General features: G+C 55.5%; 10 protein-coding genes across 10 annotated transcripts; all 10 read left to right on the top strand.

Moving 5' to 3' along the window:
* Window positions 1-421: 421 nt before the first annotated feature.
* Window positions 422-1,258, top strand: LPMP_242240 (zinc-finger multi-pass transmembrane protein; the record flags this gene model as incomplete). Its single annotated transcript, XM_010701261.1, has 1 exon — window positions 422-1,258. One exon carries the CDS (start codon window positions 422-424, stop codon window positions 1,256-1,258), a length of 837 nt encoding a protein of 278 aa, XP_010699563.1.
* A 642-nt stretch (window positions 1,259-1,900) lies between these two features.
* LPMP_242230 (notchless-like protein) lies at window positions 1,901-3,469 on the top strand (the record flags this gene model as incomplete). The annotated part of the gene is made up of 1 exon (XM_010701260.1): window positions 1,901-3,469. The coding sequence occupies one exon, from the start codon at window positions 1,901-1,903 to the stop codon at window positions 3,467-3,469; it is 1,569 nt and encodes a 522-aa protein (XP_010699562.1).
* A 542-nt stretch (window positions 3,470-4,011) lies between these two features.
* Window positions 4,012-5,304, top strand: LPMP_242220 (fatty-acid desaturase, putative; the record flags this gene model as incomplete). Its single annotated transcript, XM_010701259.1, has 1 exon — window positions 4,012-5,304. The coding sequence occupies one exon, from the start codon at window positions 4,012-4,014 to the stop codon at window positions 5,302-5,304; it is 1,293 nt and encodes a 430-aa protein (XP_010699561.1).
* Window positions 5,305-7,585: 2,281 nt separating this feature from the next.
* Window positions 7,586-8,716, top strand: LPMP_242210 (cobalamin adenosyltransferase, putative; the record flags this gene model as incomplete). The annotated part of the gene is made up of 1 exon (XM_010701258.1): window positions 7,586-8,716. The coding sequence occupies one exon, from the start codon at window positions 7,586-7,588 to the stop codon at window positions 8,714-8,716; it is 1,131 nt and encodes a 376-aa protein (XP_010699560.1).
* Window positions 8,717-9,540: 824 nt separating this feature from the next.
* On the top strand, window positions 9,541-10,062 carry LPMP_242200 (putative multi-pass transmembrane protein; the record flags this gene model as incomplete). Its single annotated transcript, XM_010701257.1, has 1 exon — window positions 9,541-10,062. One exon carries the CDS (start codon window positions 9,541-9,543, stop codon window positions 10,060-10,062), a length of 522 nt encoding a protein of 173 aa, XP_010699559.1.
* A 2,963-nt stretch (window positions 10,063-13,025) lies between these two features.
* Window positions 13,026-13,736, top strand: LPMP_242190 (hypothetical protein; the record flags this gene model as incomplete). The annotated part of the gene is made up of 1 exon (XM_010701256.1): window positions 13,026-13,736. One exon carries the CDS (start codon window positions 13,026-13,028, stop codon window positions 13,734-13,736), a length of 711 nt encoding a protein of 236 aa, XP_010699558.1.
* Window positions 13,737-14,456: 720 nt separating this feature from the next.
* On the top strand, window positions 14,457-14,951 carry LPMP_242180 (60S ribosomal protein L12, putative; the record flags this gene model as incomplete). Its single annotated transcript, XM_010701255.1, has 1 exon — window positions 14,457-14,951. One exon carries the CDS (start codon window positions 14,457-14,459, stop codon window positions 14,949-14,951), a length of 495 nt encoding a protein of 164 aa, XP_010699557.1.
* A 3,299-nt stretch (window positions 14,952-18,250) lies between these two features.
* Window positions 18,251-18,988, top strand: LPMP_242170 (hypothetical protein; the record flags this gene model as incomplete). The annotated part of the gene is made up of 1 exon (XM_010701254.1): window positions 18,251-18,988. The coding sequence occupies one exon, from the start codon at window positions 18,251-18,253 to the stop codon at window positions 18,986-18,988; it is 738 nt and encodes a 245-aa protein (XP_010699556.1).
* Window positions 18,989-19,708: 720 nt separating this feature from the next.
* Window positions 19,709-20,461, top strand: LPMP_242160 (hypothetical protein; the record flags this gene model as incomplete). Its single annotated transcript, XM_010701253.1, has 1 exon — window positions 19,709-20,461. The coding sequence occupies one exon, from the start codon at window positions 19,709-19,711 to the stop codon at window positions 20,459-20,461; it is 753 nt and encodes a 250-aa protein (XP_010699555.1).
* A 784-nt stretch (window positions 20,462-21,245) lies between these two features.
* Window positions 21,246-25,562, top strand: LPMP_242150 (basal body component, putative; the record flags this gene model as incomplete). The annotated part of the gene is made up of 1 exon (XM_010701252.1): window positions 21,246-25,562. One exon carries the CDS (start codon window positions 21,246-21,248, stop codon window positions 25,560-25,562), a length of 4,317 nt encoding a protein of 1,438 aa, XP_010699554.1.
* Between the last annotated feature and the right edge of the window lie 557 nt (window positions 25,563-26,119).

The raw sequence follows: 26,119 nt of genomic DNA, 5'->3' as shown, positions 1-26,119 counted from the left end.
AGTCACTGGATGAAAATAGTGAAGAACAAAATAGAAGCCGTAGAAGACGGAGGAATGATGTGTATCATGGGTGTTGCGCGTTACAGTGAGCAAACCAAGCCACAGGTCGCTAGAGCTGAAGATGCAATCGGCATGCACTCACATCGCTCTGAAATGTGTTTCTCGGCGGTCACTGTTGCCCCCTTGCGTCTCAGTGATCATCAACTTGTTAAGTCTGATCTTCGCCATATTGTCCTCCCCTTTTCTCTTTTCTTCCGCTTTTCTCTTCGACTTCATTTTGCATGGCTCGCTCCTCTGTGTATGGCATGCAAAGGGGAAGGAAAAAAGAGAAGGGACACTGGTGGAGAACCAGCGGGAGTCGCTGTCTCGCCTTGGCAATCAGACTTGAGGACTCTCAGTGACACTAGAAGAGCACCCTGCAATGATGACATGGGAGGAGGCACTTACATCATGGGGAGCGGTGTATATAGCACTGCTCCTACCGGCTATCTTGATGCTCGTCAACTTTGTTTTTGGCAAATGTTTTGTGAGCGAGGCCATGTGCAGGGCTCGGCACACACCTCAGTCGGTGCACACTCGGTCGCGCATTCTTGGAAGAGCATATGTCGCCCTTGTCACTCTCTCCTTCGCGTGGCAGTACTACGTTGTAATGTTCGTGGTTCGAACCCAGACGGACGGAAACGCTGATGTTCGTGCCTGCAACCCACTTTTTTGTGTGTGGGACCTGATCGATCACCTGCCATATCTACGGGGTATGCAGCTGTCACTGCTGGTCCAATGCTGCTCTTCAGATGTTACGTATCTCGTTCTCGTTGGGCTTTTTGCGTTCTTTTACGCGTCGTGTGTGTTTAGTGTACCCCAGGCCACCCCTGGCAGTGCCGCCGCGGAAGGACAGGACGTCATTTCTTACTGCCGGCGTTGTGGCACGCACATCCATCAGATGGACCACCACTGCTACTTTATCGGCAACTGCGTTGGCGAACGTAACAGGCGTTTGTTCCTGTGCTGTCTTGTAGCCGGCGTGGCAAATCTCAGCTATCTCTTGTACAAGTACGCCCTGTGGGTATTCGCGCACGGTGACGCCGTGACAAACGTTGGTGCAATCTTGGTGGTGGTCTTTGACGTGTTCTTGGCCGGTCTTCTTGGATTTCAGGTGCTCGTGTTGCGGCGTGGTTGGACGACAAGAGAGTTCCTGCGCCGCAGGCGGCATGAGAAAGAACCGGTTGTGCGCTGCATACTTCGGCTCTGCTTCTCCTGACGCTGCCCCCCCCCCCCCCTGCTATCACCTATGTGTGCAAAGATGGTGCGCACGAGAAGTCAAGTGATTTTTTTCTGGTGTGTGCGCAGCATTACATTGCGTTCAGCTGATCCTTAATCCCATGTTTGTGAGTGCACTGAGCGAGCGAGGGAAAGGGGGAATGGAGATACAGAGAATGAGATACAGGGAACTCTGTGCGCTTCATCACACTGTGGCCGTTGCGGGGAGCAACAAGAGCAAATGAAAAAAGAAACACCCACAACGAGTTTTCTGTCTTTCGTGAATTTGCGCACCCTCTGTGTCAATCTCACTTTCACTCAGCTCCTGCGTGTTGGCGGCAACTTCTTCGCCGCACCATTGCTCCTGCCATATAGAGTGAATCGCATGATGTTTGTAGTGTAGCCCTCGTTTTAGTCTTGCATGTGTGTATCTATTCATTTACCCTTTTCCTCACCTCGTCTTGTTGTATCTCGCACCCCATTTTTATGTTGTGCCCCTCCCCTGCACATATGCCTATACTCATATCCTCCCTCCCCTTTAAAACAGTATCGCCAAACTGCCGCCAGTCGTGTAAGTCTTGTGGCGGTCTGTTATTAGCTCCTGTACTTGCCTCAGCAGTGCCGTTGTGGAAGGCACACAACCATGCCAGTGCGGAAGAAGCAGAGGCGCGATGTCGTTCGAGAGGCGGAGCTGAACAGCAACGAAGACGGCGACGAGGCGCCGAAAATCATGGTACGACTTTTGGATGAGCACGGGGCACCAAGCGGCACTCAAATCCTGCTTCCCGCGTCTGCGACACCGAAGCAACTCGATGAGCTTCTCTCGTCACTACTGCAGGACGAGGAGTTGAAAAAGACCCCGTACGCCTTTTTCATTGGCGGCGAGCAAATCAACAGTAGCGTGCAGGACATTCTTTTCAGGAAGCAGAAAGACGAGTATGTAGGACGAATGCTGAAGGAGGGGCGGCGCGTGCGCCAGCAGGATATTGAGAAGCTCGAATTTGCTGCGCCAGAGGAAACAGTGGTGGATATTATGTACAAGCCTCAGGCAGTGTTCCGCGTTCGCCCCGTGACGCGCTGCGCCGGTACGTTGGACGGTCATAGCGAGGCTGTGCTGGTGGTGTCCTTTTCTCCAGACAGCCAAGTGTTGGCTACGGGTGGCGGTGACAAGGAGATTCGCATTTGGGACATGAACACCCTCACTCCCGTGCAGGAGCTCAAAGTTCACACCAGCTGGGTGCAAGTACTCTCGTGGTCTCCGGATGGGCAGTTCTTGGTGAGTGGAAGCAAGGATGGCATTCTTGCCAACTGGACGCACAACGGTGAATACAGCGGTTTTAAGTGCAAGAAGCACAAGGCGCACAACCACTATGTGTCTCATGTCTCCTGGGAGCCGCTGCACCGCAACCCACAGTGCGACCGTTTCGTCTCGGCGAGCAAGGACGCGTCGTTGAAGATGTGGAACATGGCAACAGGGCTGGAGCGTTCTTTATCCGGTCATCAGTCGTGCGTCACGTGCGTGAAGTGGGGTGGCGAGGACCGGATCTACTCTTCCTCACAGGATCGTACGGTGATAGTGTGGGATGCCGCCACAGGTTCGCCGTGGTGTGTGCTCCGCGGCCATGCACATTGGGTTAATTTCCTAGCTCTTAGTACAGACCTCGTCACCCGTACTGGGGCCTTCGGCTACGAGGATCTTAAATTCAGCACACGTGAGGACATGAGCGCGCACGCACGGAAGCGCTACGACGCTTTGGTGTCTCGCTTTGGGGGGTCGGAGCGACTGGTGAGCTGCTCTGATGACAACACAATGTTCTTGTGGAATCCACAGCAGTCGGTGACGCATGTGGCTCGAATGACGGGCCATCAGGGGATCGTGTTTCACATCCAGTTCAGTCCGGATGGGACGATGCTTGCCTCGTGCTCAGCGGACAAGAGCGTGAAGCTGTGGAATGCCGCGGACGGCACGTTCATCACCACCTTTCGGGGGCACGTGGCGGCCGTTTATCACGTCAGCTGGAGCCTCGATTCTCGCATGCTAGTGTCTGGCAGCAAAGACACAACTTTGAAGCTGTGGTCCATAGCGAAGAGGGAACTCGTCGAGGATATGTCCGGCCATAGCGACGAGATTTACGCAACGGACTGGAGTCCAGATGGGCAGAAGGTGGCCACAGGATCGAAGGACAAGCGCGTGCGCATCTGGATCCACTAGCGGAGCGCCGTATCTTAGCCTTCGGTGCTCTCCCCCGCCATTTTCTTTCCCGTGTATGTTGCAACTGTTTTCTTAACTCGCTTTCTCCTTCGTGTAAGCAGACTCTAAGTGTGCAGCTGCACTCGCAAAATGGAGCCTCCAGCTTCCTTCAGTGGAAGAGAAGGGCAAAAAAACTGCGGAGAAGCACAAAAGTGGAACAACAAAAACCGAGAGCAGACGTTGTGACAACGAAGGACCGCTGTGAATGACGGTACACCCCAATCTCGATACCAGCGCTGCCGAGAGCAACTGCTTACACAAACCAGGACACGTACTCTGACAGACCGTCCCCTCAATGTTCACACTACACTGCATTCGTCCTTCTCCCTCCTCTCCTCTTTGGTGGTGTCTCCTCACGTTTCACAACGCATTCGTTCTGTCGTCGTTGAACCGCTTCGCATGGTGTTTGGGTTGGAGAAAACAACAACGGCACCGTTGATCTGCTGACGTTCTGTGCGAATAGGAAGTGCGTTCTTTCAATTTTTTTTCCTGTGCTACTAACCATGACCTCTGTGGAAAAGGGTAAGGACGTGACGGAGGAGCCTGTGCGCCGTCAGCCCACATATAAGGAGGGAAACTACGAGATCAACTATGTTGCTGTGGCTGTCCTGGGTCTTCCCATCGCCGGCGTCCTTGTTGCCGCGTTCATGGGTGTGCCGCTCCAGTGGAAGACGTTTGTCACCGCCGTACTCTTCTACATGTTCAATGGTTGTCTCGGCGTCACTGTCGGCTACCACCGTCTGTTTTCTCACCGCTCATACACGGCCAGCACTGCGTTCCAGTGGCTCTGCGCCTTCGCTGGTGCCGGCTCTTTTGAAGGCTCGGCCAAGTGGTGGGCCCGAAACCACCGCATTCACCACCGTTACGTGGATACGGAGAAAGACCCTTATAACGCGCAGCGCGGGTTCATTTTCTCGCACATGGGGTGGATGGTAATGAAGCAAGACTACTCCCTCCTCGGCAAGGTGGACGTGTCGGACTTCAAGTACAACTACGTGATACAGTTCCAGCACCAACACTTCTTTAAGATGGCGATGCTCTCTGGTGTCATCCTGCCCACGATGGTTTGTGGCCTCGGCTGGGGTGACTGGCTCGGCGGGTACTTCTACGCCGCTCTCGCGAAGATTGTGTTTGTCCACCACTGCACCTTCTTTATCAACAGCCTGGCTCACACCAGCCTCTTTGGGGCGATGCAGAACTACTCGGACCGCCACTCGTCGCACGACTCATTTGTGTGCGCGCTCTTTACCTTCGGTGAGGGCTACCACAACTTCCACCACGAGTTCGCCCAGGACTACCGCAACGGCATTAAGTGGTACCACTACGACCCCACCAAGTGGATCATCCGCGCAGCTTCATTTGTTGGCGGTGCCAAGAACCTCGTGCGCACGCCGAACGACGTCATCGATGCTAACTTCAACAAGATGCTCTTGAAGAAGTCGAGGAAGGAGATGGAGCAGGCTCAGACCCGCCTCGACGAGCTTAGCATCCCCATCTCCACGGAGTGGACCTGGGAGAAAGTTCAGGATGAAGTGTCGAAGGGCCGCAAGCTGATTGTCATCAACAACGACGTGATTGACCTGATGCGCAGCATTCCGACGGGCTCCGGCTACACGCACAGTAGCAAGGATATATTCTGGTACTCGAATCACCCCGGCGGTCAGCGCATCCTGGACATGTTCGTTGGCAAGGACGCAACGTCGGCGTTCACTGGTGGCGTCTACGGTCACTCGTGCGGTGCTGAGGCCTACCTTCAGCACCTACGCGTTGCGAAGCTCAAGGTGGCGACTGATTAAGACTGATGCGCTGAAAGAAGGGATATAGCATGTTTCGCAGGAAGAAAAGTCAAACGAACCCATGGATGCGTTGGCTTTCTTTTTTTCATCTGTGTTAACATCTCTACAAAGGCACTGTTGACTAGATCACGACAAGCTTGAGGTGGGAGACAACGCGGCGAGGGTGATGGGGCGTCTCACAAGCGTGCACTTTGTTCAATTCGAGTGCTTCTCACTGAGTAAATGTGCATGTAAAATACGCCGTCTCTATACCTGAACATCTTGCCGCGCAGAGATGCCCATGCGACACCCATGGCCAGGCTTGTCTCTTGAGATTGTTTTGTGTACTCTAGCATGCATGTGCACGTTTGCGTGTGCGCGGGTGTTTCGACTTGTGTAGCTGACTATTCCTGAGCACCTCGTTCTGTTGTCATTTTCGTCTTCCTTCTGTGTGTGTGTCGTCGTGGACGTTTTAGGAAACTGTTTCTGCTGTGGACTCAGTCAAGATACAGCGGGATTGAAGGAAATGAGCCTCTCTGTGCAGCTGGGGCTTAGTGCGCGCTACATGTTGCCCTGGTGCTCAAGTAGCATAGGTCGATGGTGTGCCGCACAACGCCTGCAGTGTGCACTGCATCACTTCAAAAAGAAAACAGAATAAAGAAAAACACTCACTGGAGGGAGAGTCGTCGCTGAAATACACATTCTTCCTGAGGGACACAGGCACACGCTGCTCGACTGTCCAACGACTTCGCCATACTGTGCAAAGAGAAAAAAGACGCGCTCAATAGGAAAGAAAAGGAGCGTGCAATGCGCTTTTGTTGTCCTTCTTTTTTATTTTTCACTTTTTCCTCTTGTTGTGCTGTATGAGCTACTCCCTCCCTCTTTACGTGTTTTTCTGTTGTTTTATACCTTTGTGCCGGCGAGTGGTCGATGTCTGAATGGGGGTAACCAATCAAATGCGCTTCGAAGCCCTACATGGGATCCCTGCTGCTGAACCTCTTTTTTCTGCCTTAAAGGCGAAGCGCATGCAAAACAAACAAATTGCGCCGGTGAAGCTAAGTGAAGCGATGCAACAACAAAAAAGAGAAACAGACATGCAACGAAGAGGGGAAACTAAAGAGATGTGGATTGAAAGCAACACCAATTAACATAACACGGATGCACCATGGAAAGATTGAAGTGAAAACATACCCGCAGGCCCGCAGCGTATGGTCATAGCGATCTCTTTTGGTTTCCGTCTTGCTAGCCTCCCAGCTCTGATGCTTTTCACACTTGTGGTCATATGTTGAGATGCAGTAAAACAGACCCGTGACGTTCCCCATAACATCGATGCCCCTGTCTCACTCCACATGTCCTCAAAGAAAAGGTGTGAGTGAGAGGAGACATGGTGCTGTTAGACTGGTCGGAGAGCGGACAAGAGTGATTAACGTGCACTCCTGCACTATTTCTTGTTCTCTCCTGCGTTCTTTATGTGATCATCAATTGTTCTTTCTTTTAGCTTCTCATTTCTTTCTTCTCGAAGACGTCTGCACTCTGTAGACCCCCCCCCCCACACACACACACACACCGACATGTGCGCACACTGTGCAGATACGTTTTTTTTTTTCAGTTTTTTCTTGTTCCCCTTTTGTGTCTTTTTTGTGGCTCAAGGCCCCCACAGCCCTCTCTGTCTGCCTATCCATCACCCAGAGATGAGACGACACAAAGGGGTGGAAAAAATGACAAAGACTGAAGCTTTGGTATGTCTTTTCTTAGCCTTGATGAGGTGCGTTGTTGTTCCCACTCCTCCTTCTCGTTCTTTTACCCACTGTCGCCTCCCATTCTCAGGCAAACACTTCAAAAAAAGTAGAATACGAATCACAGCTTCAAGGCACAGCGGCTGCAGGACGTAATCCATCTGCGCACATGTGTGTGTATTTGCGTGTCTACGTACCTTCAGGCTGTAGCCACCGATGCTCTCTCGATGACTCCCCGGCGCCTCTCCGTAAGGGTGTGGGTGTCTCTCTCAATCTCGGGAGATGTCTTCTTCCACTGAGGAATATGATGGACCTTCATGAATGCGCTCCTCGTTTTCGTATCGAGTGCTGCGATGCCTTGGCGTGCAGCAGCACAACGTTTACGCCAGATGTCACTCACGCTTCCTCATGCGCTTCACGTGGAGCAACAGTTGGTTGCATTTCTTTGTTCTGTTCTTTCTCCTATTGCTGCTGCTCATTGCTTTTTCTCGGCATCTCTCCTAAAACACAGCCGCCCTTCACCTGAGCAAGATCTCTCGCAGCTGCCTAAAAAGCGAAGATGCGTGATGTGGCGTGCTGTCACGTGTGACACTCCCCGAGCTACTGCTATTGTATTCGCTGTCATGGCCTTGTCAGCGCTGGTGTACACTACGGTGCGACGCGGTGGACCACGCGTCACCCATGGCCGTTTCTTTTCCGGCTGCACATGCGCTTCCCCGATGGCTACCATTGATCCAGTTGTAGCAGAAGAAAACCCTATCGAGAGGCGACTGACACTTGAGATTAAGGCTCTACACGCACAGGCCATGGCGAACGGTGAGGACACATACATTGATCCGTGCACGGGCTTCACTGTCTTGACCCGCCTCGGGCTAATGCGAAACATGAAATGCTGCGGCAACCGGTGCCGCCACTGTCCCTTTGGCCACGTGAATGTCCAGTCCAAGCGCTTGATGACAACCAAAGCAGAGGGTCCTTTCGCGGCAACGTCCGCCTCCTCCGCGGCTACCAGTGCGGAGGCGTCTTCCGCCGCTCGCACCGCAGCCGCAAAGGACGGAAAAGCGGCATCGGGTGGAAACGTACCCAAGCGCAGTATGGTCTACACTAAGACAGGGGACAATGGCACATCTGCTCTATTCACTGGCGAGCGCCGAAAGAAGGCAGACGCTGTGTTCGAGGCTCTAGGCGCGATTGACGAGTTGAGCAGCCATGTGGGGCTTGCCAGCGCAATGTTACGCAGCGCCGCTGAGAGGCGTGAGCACGATGAGGCGATGATGAGCATGCTAGAGGGAATCCAGCAGGAGCTGCTGAATGCCGGAACGGTTGTAGCAACGCCAACTGCGAAGAACCCTGAGGACGAGGCTACGAAGCACATGATAACTATTCTTGAGGGCTACCGCTTTCTCGACAAGACGGAAGAGATAGCAAGAAACATCGACATCATTGACAGCCGCCTCACACCGTTGCGCGTTTTCATTCTGCCTGGTGGTGGAAACGTGGCCTCCGCCCAGTTGCACGTGTGCCGCACCACTTGCCGGCGTGCGGAGCGACGCATGGTCAAGGTCCGCGACTTGTACGGCGAGACCTACACGGATCACTTGCGCCAAGCTACCGTCTACGTTAATCGGCTAAGCGACTTTTTCTTTGTTGCCGCCCGCAGCATTGCGGAGGAGGACATTGTTCGCAAGTACAACTGAGCTGAGCATGCTCCTTGATGACACCCTTTTTACCGCATGCCCTTTCAACGTTGCTTCACCACAATATTGATGCACAGTGAAGCGAGAAGAATAAATGGTTTGTGCGACTTGAGGCTCATTTGTGAGCTGCAGCACCAATAGTGACATCGTACCTTTTTTTGTGGTTGTTGGTAGCTGCTGCCGCGCTTCGTTGCTCTTTCTAGTCTCCTCTCGTGTTATTCTTCCTCTTCTCTTGCGCGCGTCTTTTGGAGCGCGCACGTGTGTGTGTGTAGCAGCGCTCTCTCTCCCTCAGTGTGGGCTCGCGTGCAGTTGTGATGCTTTCGAGGATTCTCCGTGGACGGAAGTCCATACACACTGGAAAAAGAACAAATGAGAGGGGATGTGAAGAGCAGCAGTGCCAAGTGATGTATTTCTTCGCACGTTACATGCGGTAGACATACCATCGGCTTGCTTGTGCCTTCTATTTGTGTTTATGATGTCTGGGCCGTTGCCTAAGAGGTGATGGTCGAGCGGTGGTGTACCGTCGAGGCTTGGTCACAGGCCACGTGCACTTCAAGGTGGAGACGGGGAGGAAGCACGTGGTACACACTTCCTCCACCACCCTCTGACGCTCTTCCTCTTCTTTAGCTGCTCTCTCCAACTTCTAGCGCTCCTCTCTCTGCCTATTTTGCTCCGCACATGTCCTGCGACAATGGCCCACTTCACAGTTCTATCCTGCTTCCCCATCATCAGTTTTCCATCCTCCCCTCAGCCGTGCGGGCCATTGCTTCTTTTATTTTTAGGGATTGGTTCTCTTTCACTCCACTTTTTCTTCTCCCAGCTTGATGAACGAGTTGAAGCGCAAGCAGCGCGAACGCCGCATTTGGTTGGCGGTTTACGTCATCATCGGCCTGGCCTACCTCGCGGGTGCACTCAACTTCGGCTTTGAGCACCGCAATTACGGTGCGTGCACCGGCTTCTTCTTCGCGGTTCTCTTAATCGCCCTGCGCGTGGCGCTCTTCGTGACACCGCAGTACCGCCTGTACCAGATTTTCCCTCCCAGCAGCTTCAATCGCGCGGCATACCAGACGTTCTTCTTCTGCCTTTGCCTGACTGGGATCAGTCTGGGGCTGTGGCTCATGGCGAAGGGCATTCAGCATCATCAAGTCTGGACAGCGAACTCGTACTTTTGTGGAATGATCGGCATGTGGATGGCAGCAAAGTGGGCCTTCTTTGTGACGATGCCCATCTACGAACTCCGAGAGGACACCCTCGAGGAGGACGCGCTTCTCCGACTTGGGTTCATTGAGAGAGGGAGAGAGAGGATAAGTGGCAATAGTGAGCCGCTGCTGGAGAACCAGGTGTAGAGCGTCAACAGTGCCCCACCCCCTCACCCTGCCTCTTGGGAACCTTCGTGTACTCATGACTGAACGCAGAGAACGCGAGAAAGACAGCGAGTGGATGCACCTAGCGTGGCTGGGTACAGATGGGTGAGGTGTCGACAGGAAAGGGACGACGAACGTGTGCACACGCCTCCCTCTCTCCTCGGTCCTTGGCTCATTCAGTCTCTCGTTTCTTTTTTCTCTCTTCATGTACCCTTCTCAGTCTCTCCTATTCCCCCTCCTCCAGCACACCATCACCACCGCTGCGTGTTGTCGTTCCGCATTTTTTTTTGATTACCAGCCTCAGCGAAACGACGAGGGAGAGCAGCATGAGTAGCGACCGCGGCGTCGGCACGCACCCTCTTCTTTGCCATGTGGTCCCCGTTCCTTCTTTGGTTAACTTTACATCCCCGACCTTTGCCTTCCTTGTTTTTGTGTATCTGCGCGGGTGATGGTGGGCGTCAACTCTCTAAGCTTTTCATCATTATTGTGCTGCACTGATTTGCCAGATACCCACGCAAAGGCGCTCGGATGGAGTTAGATAGAGGCAGCGAGGAGCGGGTCCGTCTTCCCTTACTCGCCTGTTCATCCCACTATTTCTTCTCTTTATGCTGTTCCACCTCCTCGACTCCTTGTTGGTCTATTTTGTTTTCTTTTCCCGTACCCTGCAGTCCCCCCACTCGCGCTACTTACAGCCTACGACACCTCGTGGTGGACAGCGTCAAGTGTCAAGTAGGGAGCGAAGGACGAGTGCGAGCTAGGTAGAGAGAAGTTTACTTATGAGCTGCGTGATCCTAACGATTCTTTTTTCTCTTTTCCTCTTTTTTCCCCATGCTTTCACCCGAAATATCGAGAGAAATGGCTAGCAACTGAGATATCTATTGGCATGTGTGCTGCTCTGTGTATCTTACCGCTTCTTCCTGTTCACAAGCGTTGCGCACTTGGACCTCTGCGGGTGATGATTGCGCTGGTAGCGGTGGTCCTGCTTGTGTGTGCGTCTACGTATTGCGCTCCTCCTGTTCTGTGCAACACGGTAGTTGTCAGCCCCATTCACACAAATGTTGAAAACACCACATCTCCAACCGGTGGGAGACCACGACCAACTCCATATGGAAGCGCACGAGAAGGGCAAGAGAGAGAGTCAGACACGCATGCCATTAGCAACGATATATACGAGTTGCCAGCATACAACTGCCATCATCAACTTTGTGTTCTTTTGGCTTTTGCTGATTTTTTTTTTGTTACGCTTTTTCCTCCTTTCATTCATCACCTACTCCGAACGAAAGAGGCACCCAAAGGCACGAAAGGAATCTCAAACTACTAACTGCAAAACACATCCAACAACTAAAACACGAGCAAACAAACGCATCTGCATAGTGAGAAAAAAATACGAGGAAGTAAAGTGAGCGTCGTGGCACATCGCACAAGACTCAGGAAGATAACAACGGTCAACTGTGAAGGTAATACAAACCTGAGTTTCTGTGAGTACGTTGGGGTGGAATGGCTGAGGTGCAAAACAATAACCAAGAGGTGTAACATCGCTCGTTGACTGTTACAGCAGAACCACCCTCTTAGCAACACCTGTGCAAAGGAGACTATACCCTTCTACCTCCCTCTGTGTGCCTCTCTCACATTACCTCCGTTCTTTATCCAGCCACTAATAACAAGGGGCAACAGGTCAATGTGGGGAAAAGCGAATAAGCGCGTTTCATGGCTTGGCATATCAGCGGTGTTGCAAGTATGCACATTTGTGCATGTATGTATTGGTGGGCGCCACTGTGGCGCATAGTCGCCCCTCTCGGATTGTTTCGCTCTTGTATTGGCCCCCTCCGCGGTAGTAGAGGCAAAAAAAAAAACGAGCACCTTTACGTGCCCTCGAGAACGGCGCATATATGTGTGGCGAGCAGCTGTGATAGAAGAGACTCACTCTCATCGTTTTGTTAGCATCGATGATGCCTTTGTGCATCTCCCAGCATGCAGGAGAGCCCCTAGCACTGTATGCTCATGGTGGAGCGTGCACAGCATGCAGACCAGAAGGAGACAAGCAGAGAAGTCCGCTATTGTGTAGAGCAGGGAGGGCGTCTGCCTCCCATCCCACCCCCAAGCCCCTCGTTCATCATGTAGATGAGCCACTTTTCTGCCGTCTTTTTCCTGTATCTCTCCTCACGTATCTTTTTTCTTTGCGCCGTGTTGAAGGCTATCCTCTGCGCCGGTGTCGTGGGAGGCGATAGCTGTTCCCTCTCTCATACGAGGTGGTGGAGGTGTTGACGGGGGCATGTCAGGGGATTCGCCGTGGAATAGAAGTTAGACTGTGCTCCGTATCAACACCAAGCCGCTGCTTCCATACTTGGAGCGGCTTTACTGGTGTTAGTTGATACCACTCTCGTCTCTTGCTTGTAAGCTGACGCCGTAGGGGCGTGTGATGCTCTTGCAAGAAGGGACCCTCTTTCGTGTGCACCACCGTCATGTACTGCTTTGTCAGCGTACTTGCGGTATTTGTGGCAGCACTTGTTGCACTTCTCATCCCTCAGTTGCTCGATCCCATCTATGTAATCCCTGCAGCCGATGCGGCAGCTCCGTTCTGCTCGGAGCCACCGCTATGCGCAAGGAAGGATCGTACAATGAGACAGCAGCTTCTATGCATCATAGGTAGCACTCCATTGAAACTGACATCGCCGGCGTATCGTCAGTATGCTGTGTCGCGACTGAAGCGGTACGTGGATAACTCCATACGGGGTCAATCCGTGGCCCTATCTGTCATTGAGCGGGTACGCTACAAACTTGTTCACGTGCACGAGCCGATGGTACTGCACTTTGCGGGAGACAACGGTGTCGGCAAGACGCGGCTGGCCGAGCTCATCTCGCTGGCCATTGGTCAAAAGTGCGGGGACGCAGCGTGTAGCATTGGGGATACCACCCTCGTACTCTCCGGCACTAGCTATGATGGCATGACTGTGGCTGAGTTCCGCAATGCGGTGGTGCCCGTGGTGGTGCGCCACGCGCAGCGCTATCCGAACAACGGCGTTGTCATCTTCAACGAGCTGACTTCGCTGGAGCCTAACAAGGTTCGCGTACTATTACCGCTGCTAGGCCGGGGCACCAACTTCCCAGAGTACCCCAGCGTTAGTATAGCTCCGCTGCTGGTTATCTTAACAACAGATTTTGGCCGCGAAGGTCGCACACGTGGCAAGAGTCTCCTCGAGATGCGTGCCTTCATCACTGACGAGTTCACGGAGCTGTATAGCAAGGAGGCCGCCTCGCATGTTCGCACCTTCCCGTTCCTGCCTATCTCCCTCAGTACCGCAGGCGACATCGTGCGTGTTGTCGTGAGGGAAATCGGTTGCAGCGCACCCCAGCCGCTCTGCCTCACCATTAACGATTCTGCTGTTCTGTGGTTAGTAGAAAAGACAAAAATGCTCTTACCAGCCGAGAACGGTCGCGCGGTGGCTTTCGAAACCAAGCTGCAGGTGGAGGCACTTCTTGAAGAGGTGATGGCTAACAACGCCCTCGAAGGCGGCACCATCACCACTGATGAGATTTACATGGATGTTGCTGAGACCTGCTCGTACAGGCGGTGCACTATATTGCTCGAGGGTAACGGAACGCTCGCGATTGCGTGTCAAGGCACAGGCACACACACACGCGTGTCATCGGGCTGAGCATATTGCAGATGCGGCTCTCCGAGGAGGCGGGGAGGAAAATGCGAGGTCGAGGGATGGAGAGCAAATGGTGAGGGAAGGGTGTAAACAACTCCTCAAACCCACTGCTATCGCCTTGTGACCCTTTTCTCTCTCTCTTCATCCGTGTCCTATAGACAGCGCACTGCGTGGGAGGGAACCGAAAAGTTGGTTAAACGGTGTTGCCCGTGACAACTATGTGCGCCACACTGAAAATTCGTGATGGCAAGCGCCACAACCTTGAAGTAAATAAAAAATGCGCCCCACGAAGTGTGTTGCCATTGTCTTCTAGTTAAGGACTGCAAGACGCTCACGTCCTTCTTATGTGTAGTGGACACGAGGGGATGTGAGAAAGTGGGAGGGAGCTTGGACTCGGCGCGTTGCCTGTGTCAACCGCCATGCCCTACAAGCGAAGCCCTCGTGCGCTTTCTCACTCCGCGCCCTCACTCTGTTGTGCTGGCGGACAACTCCCACATTGGAACACCACGTCTACGTTCTTTTGCCTCTGACGCACTGCTCTTCTCCCGCTTTTTTTTTTGCCTGATGTTTTCCGTCGGTGCTCCGCGTTTTGACGGACCTCAACTCGCCTCACCCGTCCCACGCGGTATTATCGGCCACATTATCCTCCCGTGCTCCTTCTCGTTTCCCACCCACGTACACGCTCGGCGCACACATAACACAGCTGGAAGCCTTTGCCGAATCATGCCGCCGAAGTTCGATCCCAATCAGGAGATCATCGTGGTGGTGCGGGCCGTCGGTGGTGAGGTGGCTGCGACGGCTTCTCTGGCCCCGAAGGTCGGTCCCCTCGGTCTCAACGCCAAGAAGATCGGTGAGGATATCGCCAAGTGCACCAAGGACTGGAAGGGTCTGAAGGTCACTTGCGAGCTGCGCGTCAAGAACCGTGTGGCGACGGTAGTGGTGACGCCTTCCGTGGCGTCTCGCCTCATTCGCGCGCTGAAGGAGCCGCCGCGCGACCGCAAGAAGGTCAAGAACATCAAGCACAGTGGCAACATCCCGTTCTCCGAGATCGTCAAGATCGCCAAGGAGTCACAGGCTAAGTCTATGGGTAGTGACCTCAAGGCCGTCGTGATGGAGGTGCTCGGCACGGCCGTGTCCATCGGGTGCACCGTTGACGGCGAGAGCCCGCGCGACATCCAGACCAAAGTCCAGGAGGGCAAGCTGAAGGTTCCCAACTAGGAAGCAGTCTGATTTCATTTCATTTCGTTGCTGACGTATGTGCTGCTCGTTAACCATTTCCCTCCCCCTCTCCCCCCCTGTCATTACTGAAGCGCAGTTTCTGGGGAAGGGGGTCAGTCGGGTGATAGATGGTGGCAAGCTGCGCACGTCCCTCAGCTCTCCCTTAGTTCTCGTTTCCCTCTGTGAAATCAAACCTGATCGCTCCAGCACGCGACGCGAATGGCGCACATACACGCGCGCTCGAGGATGGCAGCGCATCTTGCCTTTCATCCCCCTTTTTGGCGCGCTTCTCTGGGTCAGCGAGTCGCACCACGTGTGCAATGCCGTTGCGAGGATGGGGATGGGCGATGGTAACAGTACCCTCCGGCGCATCTCTCTCTGACTGTCTCTGGCTACCTCTGGAAGGACACACGTCACTGCCGTTTTTGCATTTATTCCATTGCCACCTGCCATCTTGGACCTCTTCGCTCTTCGCCCCCAATCGTGCTCGCCACACTCTTCTCACCCCCTCGCCTTCTCCCTTCATCTCTTTTACTCTCTACCACTGACACCCAAACGCGCATGTGTACCCGCGAAGGAAAAATGGGTACCGTCAGCAGGCCGAGGGGCATGCGCCCCAAGTGGCACAAGAAGCGCATAAAGCGCTTAAAGCTGCGCCGCCGTCGCATGCGCCAGCGCAGCAAGTAAGTCGTGTGTCCGTGTGCTCACGTGTGCGGATGTACCTGCGCTTGACGTGCTCTTCTGTGTATGTCTACCTCCGCTCTGTGGTGATCCACACGCGCGCAGGAAAACACACAGACACGATCCCCTCATCTCTACACCTCGGTGCGCAGCCCATGAGTCACACCGAGCACACAATGGGGTGGCGTTCTGCGCATTCCCTCCTTGCGGGTTTATTTTTGCGCGTACTTTGCGTGTGTGTTGAGGCTATCGGTGTGGGGCAGCTGCTTGGAGGATGGGCAGCGGGGCGGCCACTTCACTCTTTTTCCACTCTTTCTCTTGGTAATTTTGTCTCCCTTTCGGTGATTTTCTCGTTCACTTGTGCATAGCCGCACCCCCAAAGGAAAAAAAAAGCTGTCAAGTATGCAACAGAACTGGTCCACAAATAGCTGGGGTAGGTGAGCAACCAAGGTGACGCTTTTCGCGTTGTAACTTTGGGTCTGGAGGCGAGATACCCGCACCACCCCTCTCCTTCCTTTGCCGTTCCGCTCGCTATGCAGCACGCACCTTTGCAAGCTTCCCTTACATAACTCTGCAAATGACTGCCCCTTTCCATGATGATTGGGTACATTGTATTCCAGTCACATATGCTCGCCTCGTGTGCTCCAGCACTGTCTCTCTCGCCACTCACTAACCTATGCGTCTTCACCACTCAACTGCTCCATCCCCCGTCTCTCTACCCTTTGTGGTCTCTCGTCGACTTTACTTCACTCTTTCCTTCCTCCACAGATTTACCATGGGTACCGTCAGCAGGCCGAGGGGCATGCGCCCCAAGTGGCACAAGAAGCGCATAAAGCGCTTAAAGCTGCGCCGCCGTCGCATGCGCCAGCGAAGCAAGTAAGCCGCGAAGCTGTGCGTGTGTTCACTAGTGGAGAGCGCAAATAAGATGAGGTTACGCCACCCCTTCTCAGTGTTGGCATGCCTCAGCGCCGCTCCCGTGGTGTGTCCATGTGTGTGTATGTGTGCGTGTGTGTGTGTGCCTGGACAGCGTTAAGAAGGGCGCTGCAGCTGCGTCATCATCGTCGCCAAAGTCCCTTTGGTGATCTCTGCCTCCCTCTCTCCTGCATTGCTGCCTCCGTTCTCTCCGGTGAATACACCCGCACGTGTATTTTTTCGTCGTCCTTTTTTCCCTTTTCATCTACGTCCTCAAAAAACGAAGAGCAAACAAAAGAGGTCAAAGCGCACGTGGTTGGCGGCAGGCTGACCTGCCGTATCGCCCGACGCCCCTTCTCTTCGCCACGGTTATCGCTCACCTCACCTTCCTGTTCATGCCCTTTTTTCCCCTCACGTGTGCGTGTGACGCAGGTGGTCGAGTGACCTCCACACCTGTCCATCGCCACTGGTCGGCAAGGAGGCTCTAAGCTTGGGCGAGCGTCACAGCGACGCGATGTGGATGCAGGTGCTTGCCGCAATGCTTACGAGCCATGCCTGCGGCATTATCCTTGAAAAAGAAGCCCCAACGCACCGTTCCCGCTTCCCTTGCCATTCGTGATAGGACTGAATGCACGTAGAGTGCCTATCGCTATGCTCCCTCTCGTAGCTCCTGCTCCCCTCACACCTGCTCTTCTTTTCGTTGGTCTTGCGCACCGCTCATCGCCCTTTCTCACATATATGCGCCACTGCTCCAATACACACACCTCTACGCGCGCATAGGAAATGGGTACCGTCAGCAGGCCGAGGGGCATGCGCCCCAAGTGGCACAAGAAGCGCATAAAGCGCTTAAAGCTGCGCCGCCGTCGCATGCGCCAGCGAAGCAAGTAAGTCGTGTGTCAGTGTGCGCCTGTGATGGCTTAGGAAAGCACTCATACACACTCGAACATACACACACCCGACCCGATGTGGTACTGCGCGTTTTCGCCACACCGGAGGCAGAGTGACCAACACGTGTTCCATACGCTTCTGTCTGTGCCAGCGATACCCGCGTCATTGTGGTTGTGCTATTGCTGCCATCTCCATGAAGGCTGAGAGAGAAACTTATTTGTTATGTCTTTCCTTGTGTATATGGAAGCGTTTGTGTGTAGCGGGCGCATCTCACTATGTGGTTTCCCAAAGCAACGAGAGAACGAGAACAAAAACTGAACTGCAGTACCGAAGCCTCAGCAGTGTTGCCCGTATGGAACAGGGTGGTGGTCGAAGAAGCCGGTAGCTGTTGCCCTCGCTGCTCTCTCTCTCTCTGTGTGTGTGAGTGTGCACCGAAAGGAGTCGGGAATGCGACCTCCTTACTTTCTAGATCCCCCCTTTAGCTTCCACCTTAACGTTGCTTGCGACATACTAAAAGTTCTCAGTTTCCTTCAGTTTTCTCCTCCTTCTCTTTCCCTTATCTGCTTCTCGATAGTCTCAGGTGTGTGTCCTCTGCAGCTGTGCGACCAGACGCGCATCTGTTCTCCACTTTTCACTCTGCCGAGCAGCCGTACACTCACCTACACCGTCCACAGGCAGTTTGACTGCAGCACCACAAACTCTGCAACTGCACGAACGCACTGTCCGGTAGGCGCTGGGTACGCGAAGAGCATAAGCCCACATGTGTTGGGGCGTGCTGTCCCCCACCCCCATTTCTCTTAGTTGATTTCAGTCTGCTCATGCATCCGCGCACATCTGGTCAGGGGCTCTTCCCGCGCTACGGCGGAGGCTGGATGCACCAGTTTGGCCACGTGTACGCCCTTCAACAGGAGCTTCTCGACCCAAGTGCAAATAACTGGTTCCGCGCAGTGGAGCTGTGGCACACGGCGCGTCAGGAAGGCGTCGCCATGAATGTGAGCCACTTCACTTCTATTTTGCGACAGTGCATTCAGCCAGGGGCATGGGTGCAGTCACTGCAGGTGCTGGAGCAGATGAAACGGGAGAATATACGTCCCGATGTGGTCGGCGTTGGCTGCGCTCTGGCGGCGTGTGTTGAGGGCATGCATTATGGGGAAGTGGAGGACATCTTTGCCGCCTTCCACAAGACAATGCTACTCGACAGCATTTGCCACCTGGCGCTGATCCGCGCGCGGCAAGAGAGCGGCAATGCCAAGGCCGCCATCGCAGCTGGCAGGCAGCAGCAGGCAGAGCAGGTGCCTTTTCTTCCGTATACCTACACGCATCTACTCGAGGCATGCAACGCTGAGGATGATTCCGCCTACGCCATGGAGCTCGTTCGCAACATGCACAGCGAGCAATGGGCCCCATCACAACGAGCAATGCTGGCCATCGAGGATCTGGGACGGCGCCACAAGGGACTGGCGACAGTCTCAAGACCGCTACTATCTACAAGTGACAAGACAGAAGGCGCACTGCGCTCGCTCGATGCCTCAAAGTGCCTTCCTCGGCTACAGTAGTGATTAGGAGGCGTCGAAATCAGGCACACATCGAGTGAGTAACGCTCTGTGCTGTGCTGTGCGCCTCTTCGCTATTTTTCCTCTACCTCTTCACACAAACGCACCCACCCACGCGAACACACAAATCTCTTGAGGGTGCCTTTGTGTCGTGTTTCCCACCACCAACACTGCCACCAATCCTTCCCTCCTCCTCCGCCCTGTCTCTCGTTCAACTCTTAGTGCCCGAGCATTCTTCTTTCCCCTAAGATGGTCAGTGCGAGATAACGAGCACACGCACACTTGAAAGAGCGAGACGCTTCACTCCTTACGACCGCCTGCATCACGGAGCTCGGTTGAGGTGAGTTGTGTTGGGGCGTTTCTACACGCACCTACCCAAGCGACTCAACTGCACGTCCCTCAACACTCCGAGAGGAGCAGGAGACACGGTGGTCATGTGCGTCTGATGCACCTGCCGCTGTCACTCCTTGTTTTCAAGATCGAAGCTGCTGAGCACGTTCCCTTGATGCACTCGTCTGATGACGCACGAACGGACTCTCTTTCCCCGCCCTTTCCTTGTCTCCTCCTCTTTCCCTTTTCGCTCTCCAGTTTGCCTCGCTCTCCACGTGACGCCCTTCTGCGCCGCAGCCGGCACGCATCTTTTTCAGCGCGGCAGGGGCAATACAAAGAGGGTGCGAAGGAGAGCGGCTCTTGGTGAAACTGCAGTTGGCAATCCCTGTGTGTATGAGCAAGATGACGCCCAAAACGAGAAGCTGCTCCAAATCTACAAAGCGAGGTCGCACACGTGATGCGGCAGAGGCACCGCAGTCGTCGTGGGGTAGCGCGAATACTGCTGAGAAAAAGAACGAGCAGCGCAGCCAGTCCGCGAGAGTGGGGGTACAACAAAATCTTGAGAGGCTATCAGAGAAGACTGTAGGTTTCATTCGGCGTTACAAGTGGCGGTGCATTGCCCTGCTAGCCATTGTGATGGTTCTGGTGGCGGTGGGTGTTACGGTGCTGCTCTCACCTAGTGAGTACCCCTCCTCGCGCGAGCGACACCCGTGCTTGTGTGCAGTGGCGGCCTCTACCTCGAATCGGTTGGCGAAAGCGGCGCTCAGCCGTCGCAACGGTGTGAGCGGGGTCCACTGGCGAGCAGAGGAGACGGGGCTAGACTCACTGGCCTTTGTGACCAAGTGCAGCGGCGGCGCTGCCGTTACGCTGACCGGACCCTTCGAGTCGGTGGATCAGCTGAGAGCGGCGTTGCTAGCGCCTTTCAAGGACCATCGTAGCCGCTGTGTAGTATGGGTGACCACCCCCGAGGCGATAAAGGCAGTGGCGAACGCGCTGAAGGAGCTGGTGGAGAACAATGCTCTTAGCGGAAGGGCAGTGGTGCCAGTGCACAGCCGCGCCATGCTCGTGCTCAAGTCGCTGGAATCACGGGAGCAGTTGAAGTCCAGCTTGCCACATCGCGTGGTACACATGTTGACCGAGGTTTGACCTGTCACACCCATGGAGGGAGAGCCTTTCCAGTGTTTGCCATGTCCCGTGTGCGTGTGTGGGTGCGTCTCTCGCTCTGACGGTGCACACCTTTGGGCTACTTTTGCTGGGCTTGTGTTTGTGTCCCACACGTCGATGTCCGCGCTTGTGCTACAGTCGGCGTGAGGGGGGCGTAGAGGCCTCTTGGAAGATGGGGTACATCTCTGCTGGTGGATGCTTCGGCGTGTTGTGCGAGTATCGCCAAAGAGCGATATTTTAGCTCGCTGTTGTACCACGGGGCCACTTTCCTGCTAGGCGGGGGGTGCGAGCTGATTAGGTTTCTCCGCCAGTTCCGAATGAGGGGGTGGCGCTGAGCGGACATTAACCATGCTGTCTGTGCGTACCAAAGCGTAGGCGTTGGGTCGTGGCGTCATGAGGCGTTCCGTCGCCCAGCTGTGGCGCACAGCTGTATCGCTACTTCCACAGTGCTCATAGGCATGTCGGTAGTCAACATGTTATTCTCCGATTTTCTCCCCGCCCTCCCCTTGTTCTTTGGTGGAGGATCGACTGCAGGTGCACACTTGGGTCGACTCCTCTCTTATCTTGATGCGTCTGGTCTCTGCGTGTCTCATCTGCCCCCAGGCCATCCCCTACTCCTCTATCAGTTGCGACTACTTTGTGCGCCGTCTCTCTCTCTGTTCGCAGCGGAGAGGGGGTGAGCGAGAAAGAGAGAAGCAGTGCGCGGGACGACAAGTTGACTCATAACAGCGAGTCACAGCTGCCCGACGTTGTGGGCTTCTGCACTATGGTGTCCGATGGGGCACCGAAAAGTGGGCCAGTGCCGAGTGACCACGTTGACCAGCTCCTGGAGGAGTACCTGCGGGTCATCAACAGCAAGGATGATCAGCTGCACCGTCTTCTCCGACAGCTGCAAGATCAAGAGGTGGCTGCTGGGCAAAGGGAGAAAGACAACGCTGCGAAGCAGCGACAGCTCTCGGAGCAGCTGCAGAGTAAGAACAGAAAACTGAAGGAGGCGCAGGCACAGGCCGCGCGTGATGAGGAAGCGGTTCGCAAACTCGTGCTAAACTCGGAGTTCCTAAAGAAGCAGCTGCAAGAGAGCGAGGAACGCGCCGAGGATCAGGCGGCGGCGGCAGCTAAAGCCGCAGCAAAGGCTCGCCGGCTGGAGTGCGAATTGTCCGACGCTCAGGTCACCCATGCGGCGCTGCAGGCCCAAAAAACGAAATCTGAGGAAGGGTGGGCGGCAGCCCAGCTGCAGGTGGAGGCGCAAAACGTTGCTGTCGCCAGCCTCAAGAGCGAGTTAGAGATGGCTACGCAGACGCTGAGTGAAACTCGGTCACACGCACAACAGCTGCAGGCCCGCATTCAAGATATGATGCCGATTCACGAGCACACATCGGCGGTCGCCGCACTCGAAGCAAAGTCGACTAGCGAGCGTGCACAGCGCAATGAGGACATGAAGAAACTGCAAGATGACTTCTCTAGCAGAGAGAAAGATCACCGCACGACGCAGGAAGCTCTTCGCAAAGCGCAGCAAGATGCGGAGGAGATGGCGGCTTCACTACAGACCACCACGAAGGCACTTGACACCGCAAAGCACCAGCTCGAGACCGCGGACTTGACGAGGCAGCAGACAGAGAAAGAGCTGCGCGAAGAGATGTCGCGGTGTCGGCGAGCACACCTAGAGTCTGCTGAGCGCATTGGCGAGCTGGAGCGGTCTTTGGCACGGTCGCAGGAAGCGCTCCAGCGGACGACAACGGAGTTGCAGGCAACCTGCGCTCAACACGAGCGCTACAAGGCAGTAGCCGAAAAGGCACACGAGGGGGTACAGGCGCAAAACCACGCACTGCAGGAGCAGCTGCGGCAATATCAGGACGAGGCGGACCGCGCACGTCGTCTGCTCGAGGCACGAGAGCGGATGATCAGCGACAGCGCTGACGCACTAACCCGCGCTCGCGAGGATGCCACCCGTTCACAAGCGGAGCTTCGTGAGAAGCTGGCCACCGTCACGGCAACCGCGGCTTTGCGAGCTGAAGAGTGTGACCGTCTGCAGCACCAATTGAACCGCGCGCAGTCGGAGCTGGCAGGTGCGCAGCGGCGCACCACTGCCGACGAGCATAGTCTATCGCAGAAACTGGAGGAGCTGCAGACCGGCGTGCAGCGTCTGCAAGTGCAGCTCCGAGACAAGGAGGAAGAGACGCGCCGTGCTGAGCTTGTCCACGGAAAGGAGCTACAGAAAGTTCAGCACGATCATGCATTCGCTGTCGAAGACATGCGGCGTCGACACGAAAACGAGGTGCAGGACTTGCGCACTCGGCTTGAGCTCGCGCGCGCGGAGCTAAGCGAGAAGGCAGGCGGATCGAAAGGGTTGGAGAAGGAACTCTACCACGTCGCGGAGGCCCGACAGGAGATGAGGAGCGAGATGAATCGCCTACAAAACACTATCGAGGCAAAGGAAACGGTCATTCAAGGCCTACGACGGGAGGTCGACAGGCAGCAGACAGAGGCTGCGCAGCTTACGCAACGCTTAGCCGCGCACGAGAGGAACGAGGGGGTCCTGCGGCAGCGCATCGAGGAGGCAGAGCGGGCTCAGCTGGACCTCAAGGCGGCAAGAGAAAGAGCTGAGGAGAGCGTGGTGGCCATTCGGAGAACGGCGGAGACGAGCACCGCCGCCCTTGCCGGAGTGGAGGCGCAGCTGAGCGAAAAAGACCGCATCATCACCGCTCTCCGTCTGGAGGTGACGGAGTGCGTGGAGGCCAAGCAAGTCACCTTCAAGGAGGTATTGCAAGAGAGGTCGCACCGCGACAAGTTAGAACTCTCCTTGACGGCAGCGGAGGAGCGGGTTAATAAGGCTGAGATAGAACTGCGTGTCGCCTTGCAGCAACAGGAGCAACTGCAGCGCTGCATCGACGAGAGGTCGAAGGAGGTGCGGCGCCTAAAGGAGGAAGCGGAGCAGCGCGATGCCGAGTGCTCGCGCCTTGCGCGCCACGCCGAGGACGTGGAGTCACTTGCCAAGAGCACTGCTGAGGAGCTGCGCCAGACGATCCACGAGCGTGACGACACTATTCAGCGCCTCCGAAGCGAGCAGGCGACGGTACTTCCGCATCTAAACGAAGAGAGGGGCAAGAGCCTTGTTCTGCTGGAAAAGCTGCAGCATCAACAGGAGCTTAGCCGCATGCACCTGGACAACGCCCAGCAGCGCATCAGCAGTCTGGAAGAGGCTGTTGAGGCGCGAGTGGCGGAGGTGGCCGCGCTTCAAGAGAACAAGGCACGCGCCGAGGAGCAGCTGCTGGAGGTCCAAGCACAAGTGACCACGCTCACGGACACCCTCGATAGTCGGGAGCACAAGTATCAGCAGCGTAAAGAAGAGGTTCAGAAGGCGCTGCAGCAGGTGGAGGAAGTCAAGGCAGCTACAGTGATGACGCTTCAGCGCGCGGAGGACCAGACGGCCGCCGCCAACGCGATTCGAGAGAAGTACAAGAAGGAAAAGGCAAAGATGGAGTTGCTCCTGGAGCGCATGGAGGAGCGTTTGCGTGCGTCGGCGAAGCGCGAGAAAGAGGATCGCCAGCGAGGTGTCGACCTGACTGAGAAGCTCACAGAGACAGAGGAAGCGCTGCGACGAGCGCAGGACACGCTTGACTCACGCATCAGCGAAGTGAAGGCGCGCTACGAGGAGATGTGTCGCCAACAGGCGGAGTCGTTCCGCGACGTCACGAAGGATGCCATGGCTGCCGAGAAGCTTGCGACCTCTTTGCAAGTACAACTGCACGAGGCGCAGCGCAGAGCAGCGTCTATAGAGGGCAGCTACCGTGAGCTGCAGCGCCACCTCGCAGCATCCCAGGCGCTAGTGCTTGAGGGATACGCGGAAGAGGCGATAGACATGAAGCGGGTGTGCATCGACCTTGTTTTGCGAGCGCACCGCGGCACTGTGTCCCGCGCCACAAGTGTTACCAAGGACAGTTGGTCTGCCGCCCAGAAGACGGCCGCCGAGCTCTGCGAGGGCGCGAGGGACACGGAGCGACAGCTGGTTCGCCTTCAGCTGGAGCACAAGACGGTGCTTCGAGCCGTCGAGGAGGCCCACCAGCGCCGGCTGGAGGCTGCCGCTGCGGAACACCACGAGGCGGTTGCGCGTGTTCAGGGGGAACTGGCTGAGGCAGAACGGTGCGTTCTTGGCCTTAAAGAGGCGGCGCGACGCACCAACGACGACCGAAACCAGCGCATGCGCGCCTTGAAGGAGTCTCTGGAGCGCGTGACAGCACTGTTGGAGATGGAGAAGCGCCAGACTGCCTCCCTGCGCGAGAGGATAGCTGCTGATGAGGCAAAGCGGAGCAATGATGCGAGCGCTGCCGAGGATGAGCGTCGGTGTTTGCAACACAGTTTCGACAAGCTGAAGCGTCAGCTGGATGATCGAGTTGTGGAGCAGAAACACAACGAGGACGAGCTTCGGGAGCTGCGCGCGGAAGTGGCGGCGCTGCAACGCGTGCTGGGCGAAAAAAGCCGCGAGGTAAAGCAAGAGGCAGATCGGGTCACTAAAGAGCACGAGCGCCTGGTGGCCGCTGTTGCGGCCCGCGAAGCCGCGGAGCTGCGGTGCGGTGAGATGGACAAGCAGATAAACTTTCTGCGCGGACAGCTCGAGACGGCGCGGCTGAGCCACGAGCGTGTCGCTAACGACCATCAGGCAGCCCAACGGACTCGGGACATGCGACTCGACGCAGCGCAAGCAGAGTTAGCCACTGCCGTTGCGGAGAGGCGCAGGTGCCAGCGCGAGGTAGAGAGTCTCGAGCAGCGAGTGAGGGAGCTGACGAAAGAGGTGCAAGCGCTGCGTCGACAGGAGGCCGACATCCTGGGGCAACTCCAGGCATACAAGGCGGAGACCTCAGCTCTGCGTGAGCGGTGCGCGAACGTGGAGTCGCTCAAGAACATTAGCGAGGCCTCCCTCGCCGAAACGCAAGCGCGCGAGCGCGACTTGATGGACAAGCTCGAGGAGCTGCGTAACGCTCAGCAACTCATGCAGCTGTGCTTTGACAAGCAGCAAGAGCAGCTGGAAGTGGGCCGTCGCCTCCGCCAGCAAGATGCACTGCAGCCGTCACGGTTCTCCTCGTAGCTTTGCTCAGGTTTGGTGTGCTGTTAACTGTGTATACCGCTCTGTTGCTGCTTGTACAGTAGAGAATGTCACTCATAGACGTAGATGTAGATGTAAAAGCGTATGTGTGTGCGCGTGTGTGTGCGTGTGTGCGTGTGTGCTTGTAAGCTCCAGCAAACAACAGTGAAATGAGAAAGAGGTCAATGCCTGCCTCGTTCTCCTCCAATGTAAGCTTCTCATCTCTTGCTCTCTCGCACCCTCCTGAAGTTTTTGCTGACTAGGCGCGCCTCACAGCTCTCTCGCTCGTGTGTTGTTCGCGTGTGTCTGGCTGTGAGAGAGAGTGGAACTGGTGGCGTGTGTAAAGCGCATTCACGTCTCTCTGCGTCCCAGCCGACGCTGCTGTCCGCTCATGCTTCTCTCCCGTCTCCCTTTCACCCATTCCCCTTCCCTTCCTCCGCCTTGCTCTTCCTGCATCGTCAGCTACTGGCCGTTTCGGCGAGCGTAGGGAGTACGCCGTCGACACAGGGGGAGGCATGCACACAGCCCCGAGGCAAGCGAATGGAAAGCAACAAGTAATC

This window comes from Leishmania panamensis, assembly GCF_000755165.1.
Source record: "Leishmania panamensis strain MHOM/PA/94/PSC-1 chromosome 24 sequence".
NCBI lineage: Eukaryota > Euglenozoa > Kinetoplastea > Trypanosomatida > Trypanosomatidae > Leishmania > Leishmania panamensis.
This window is presented reverse-complemented; position numbering and strand designations above follow the sequence as displayed.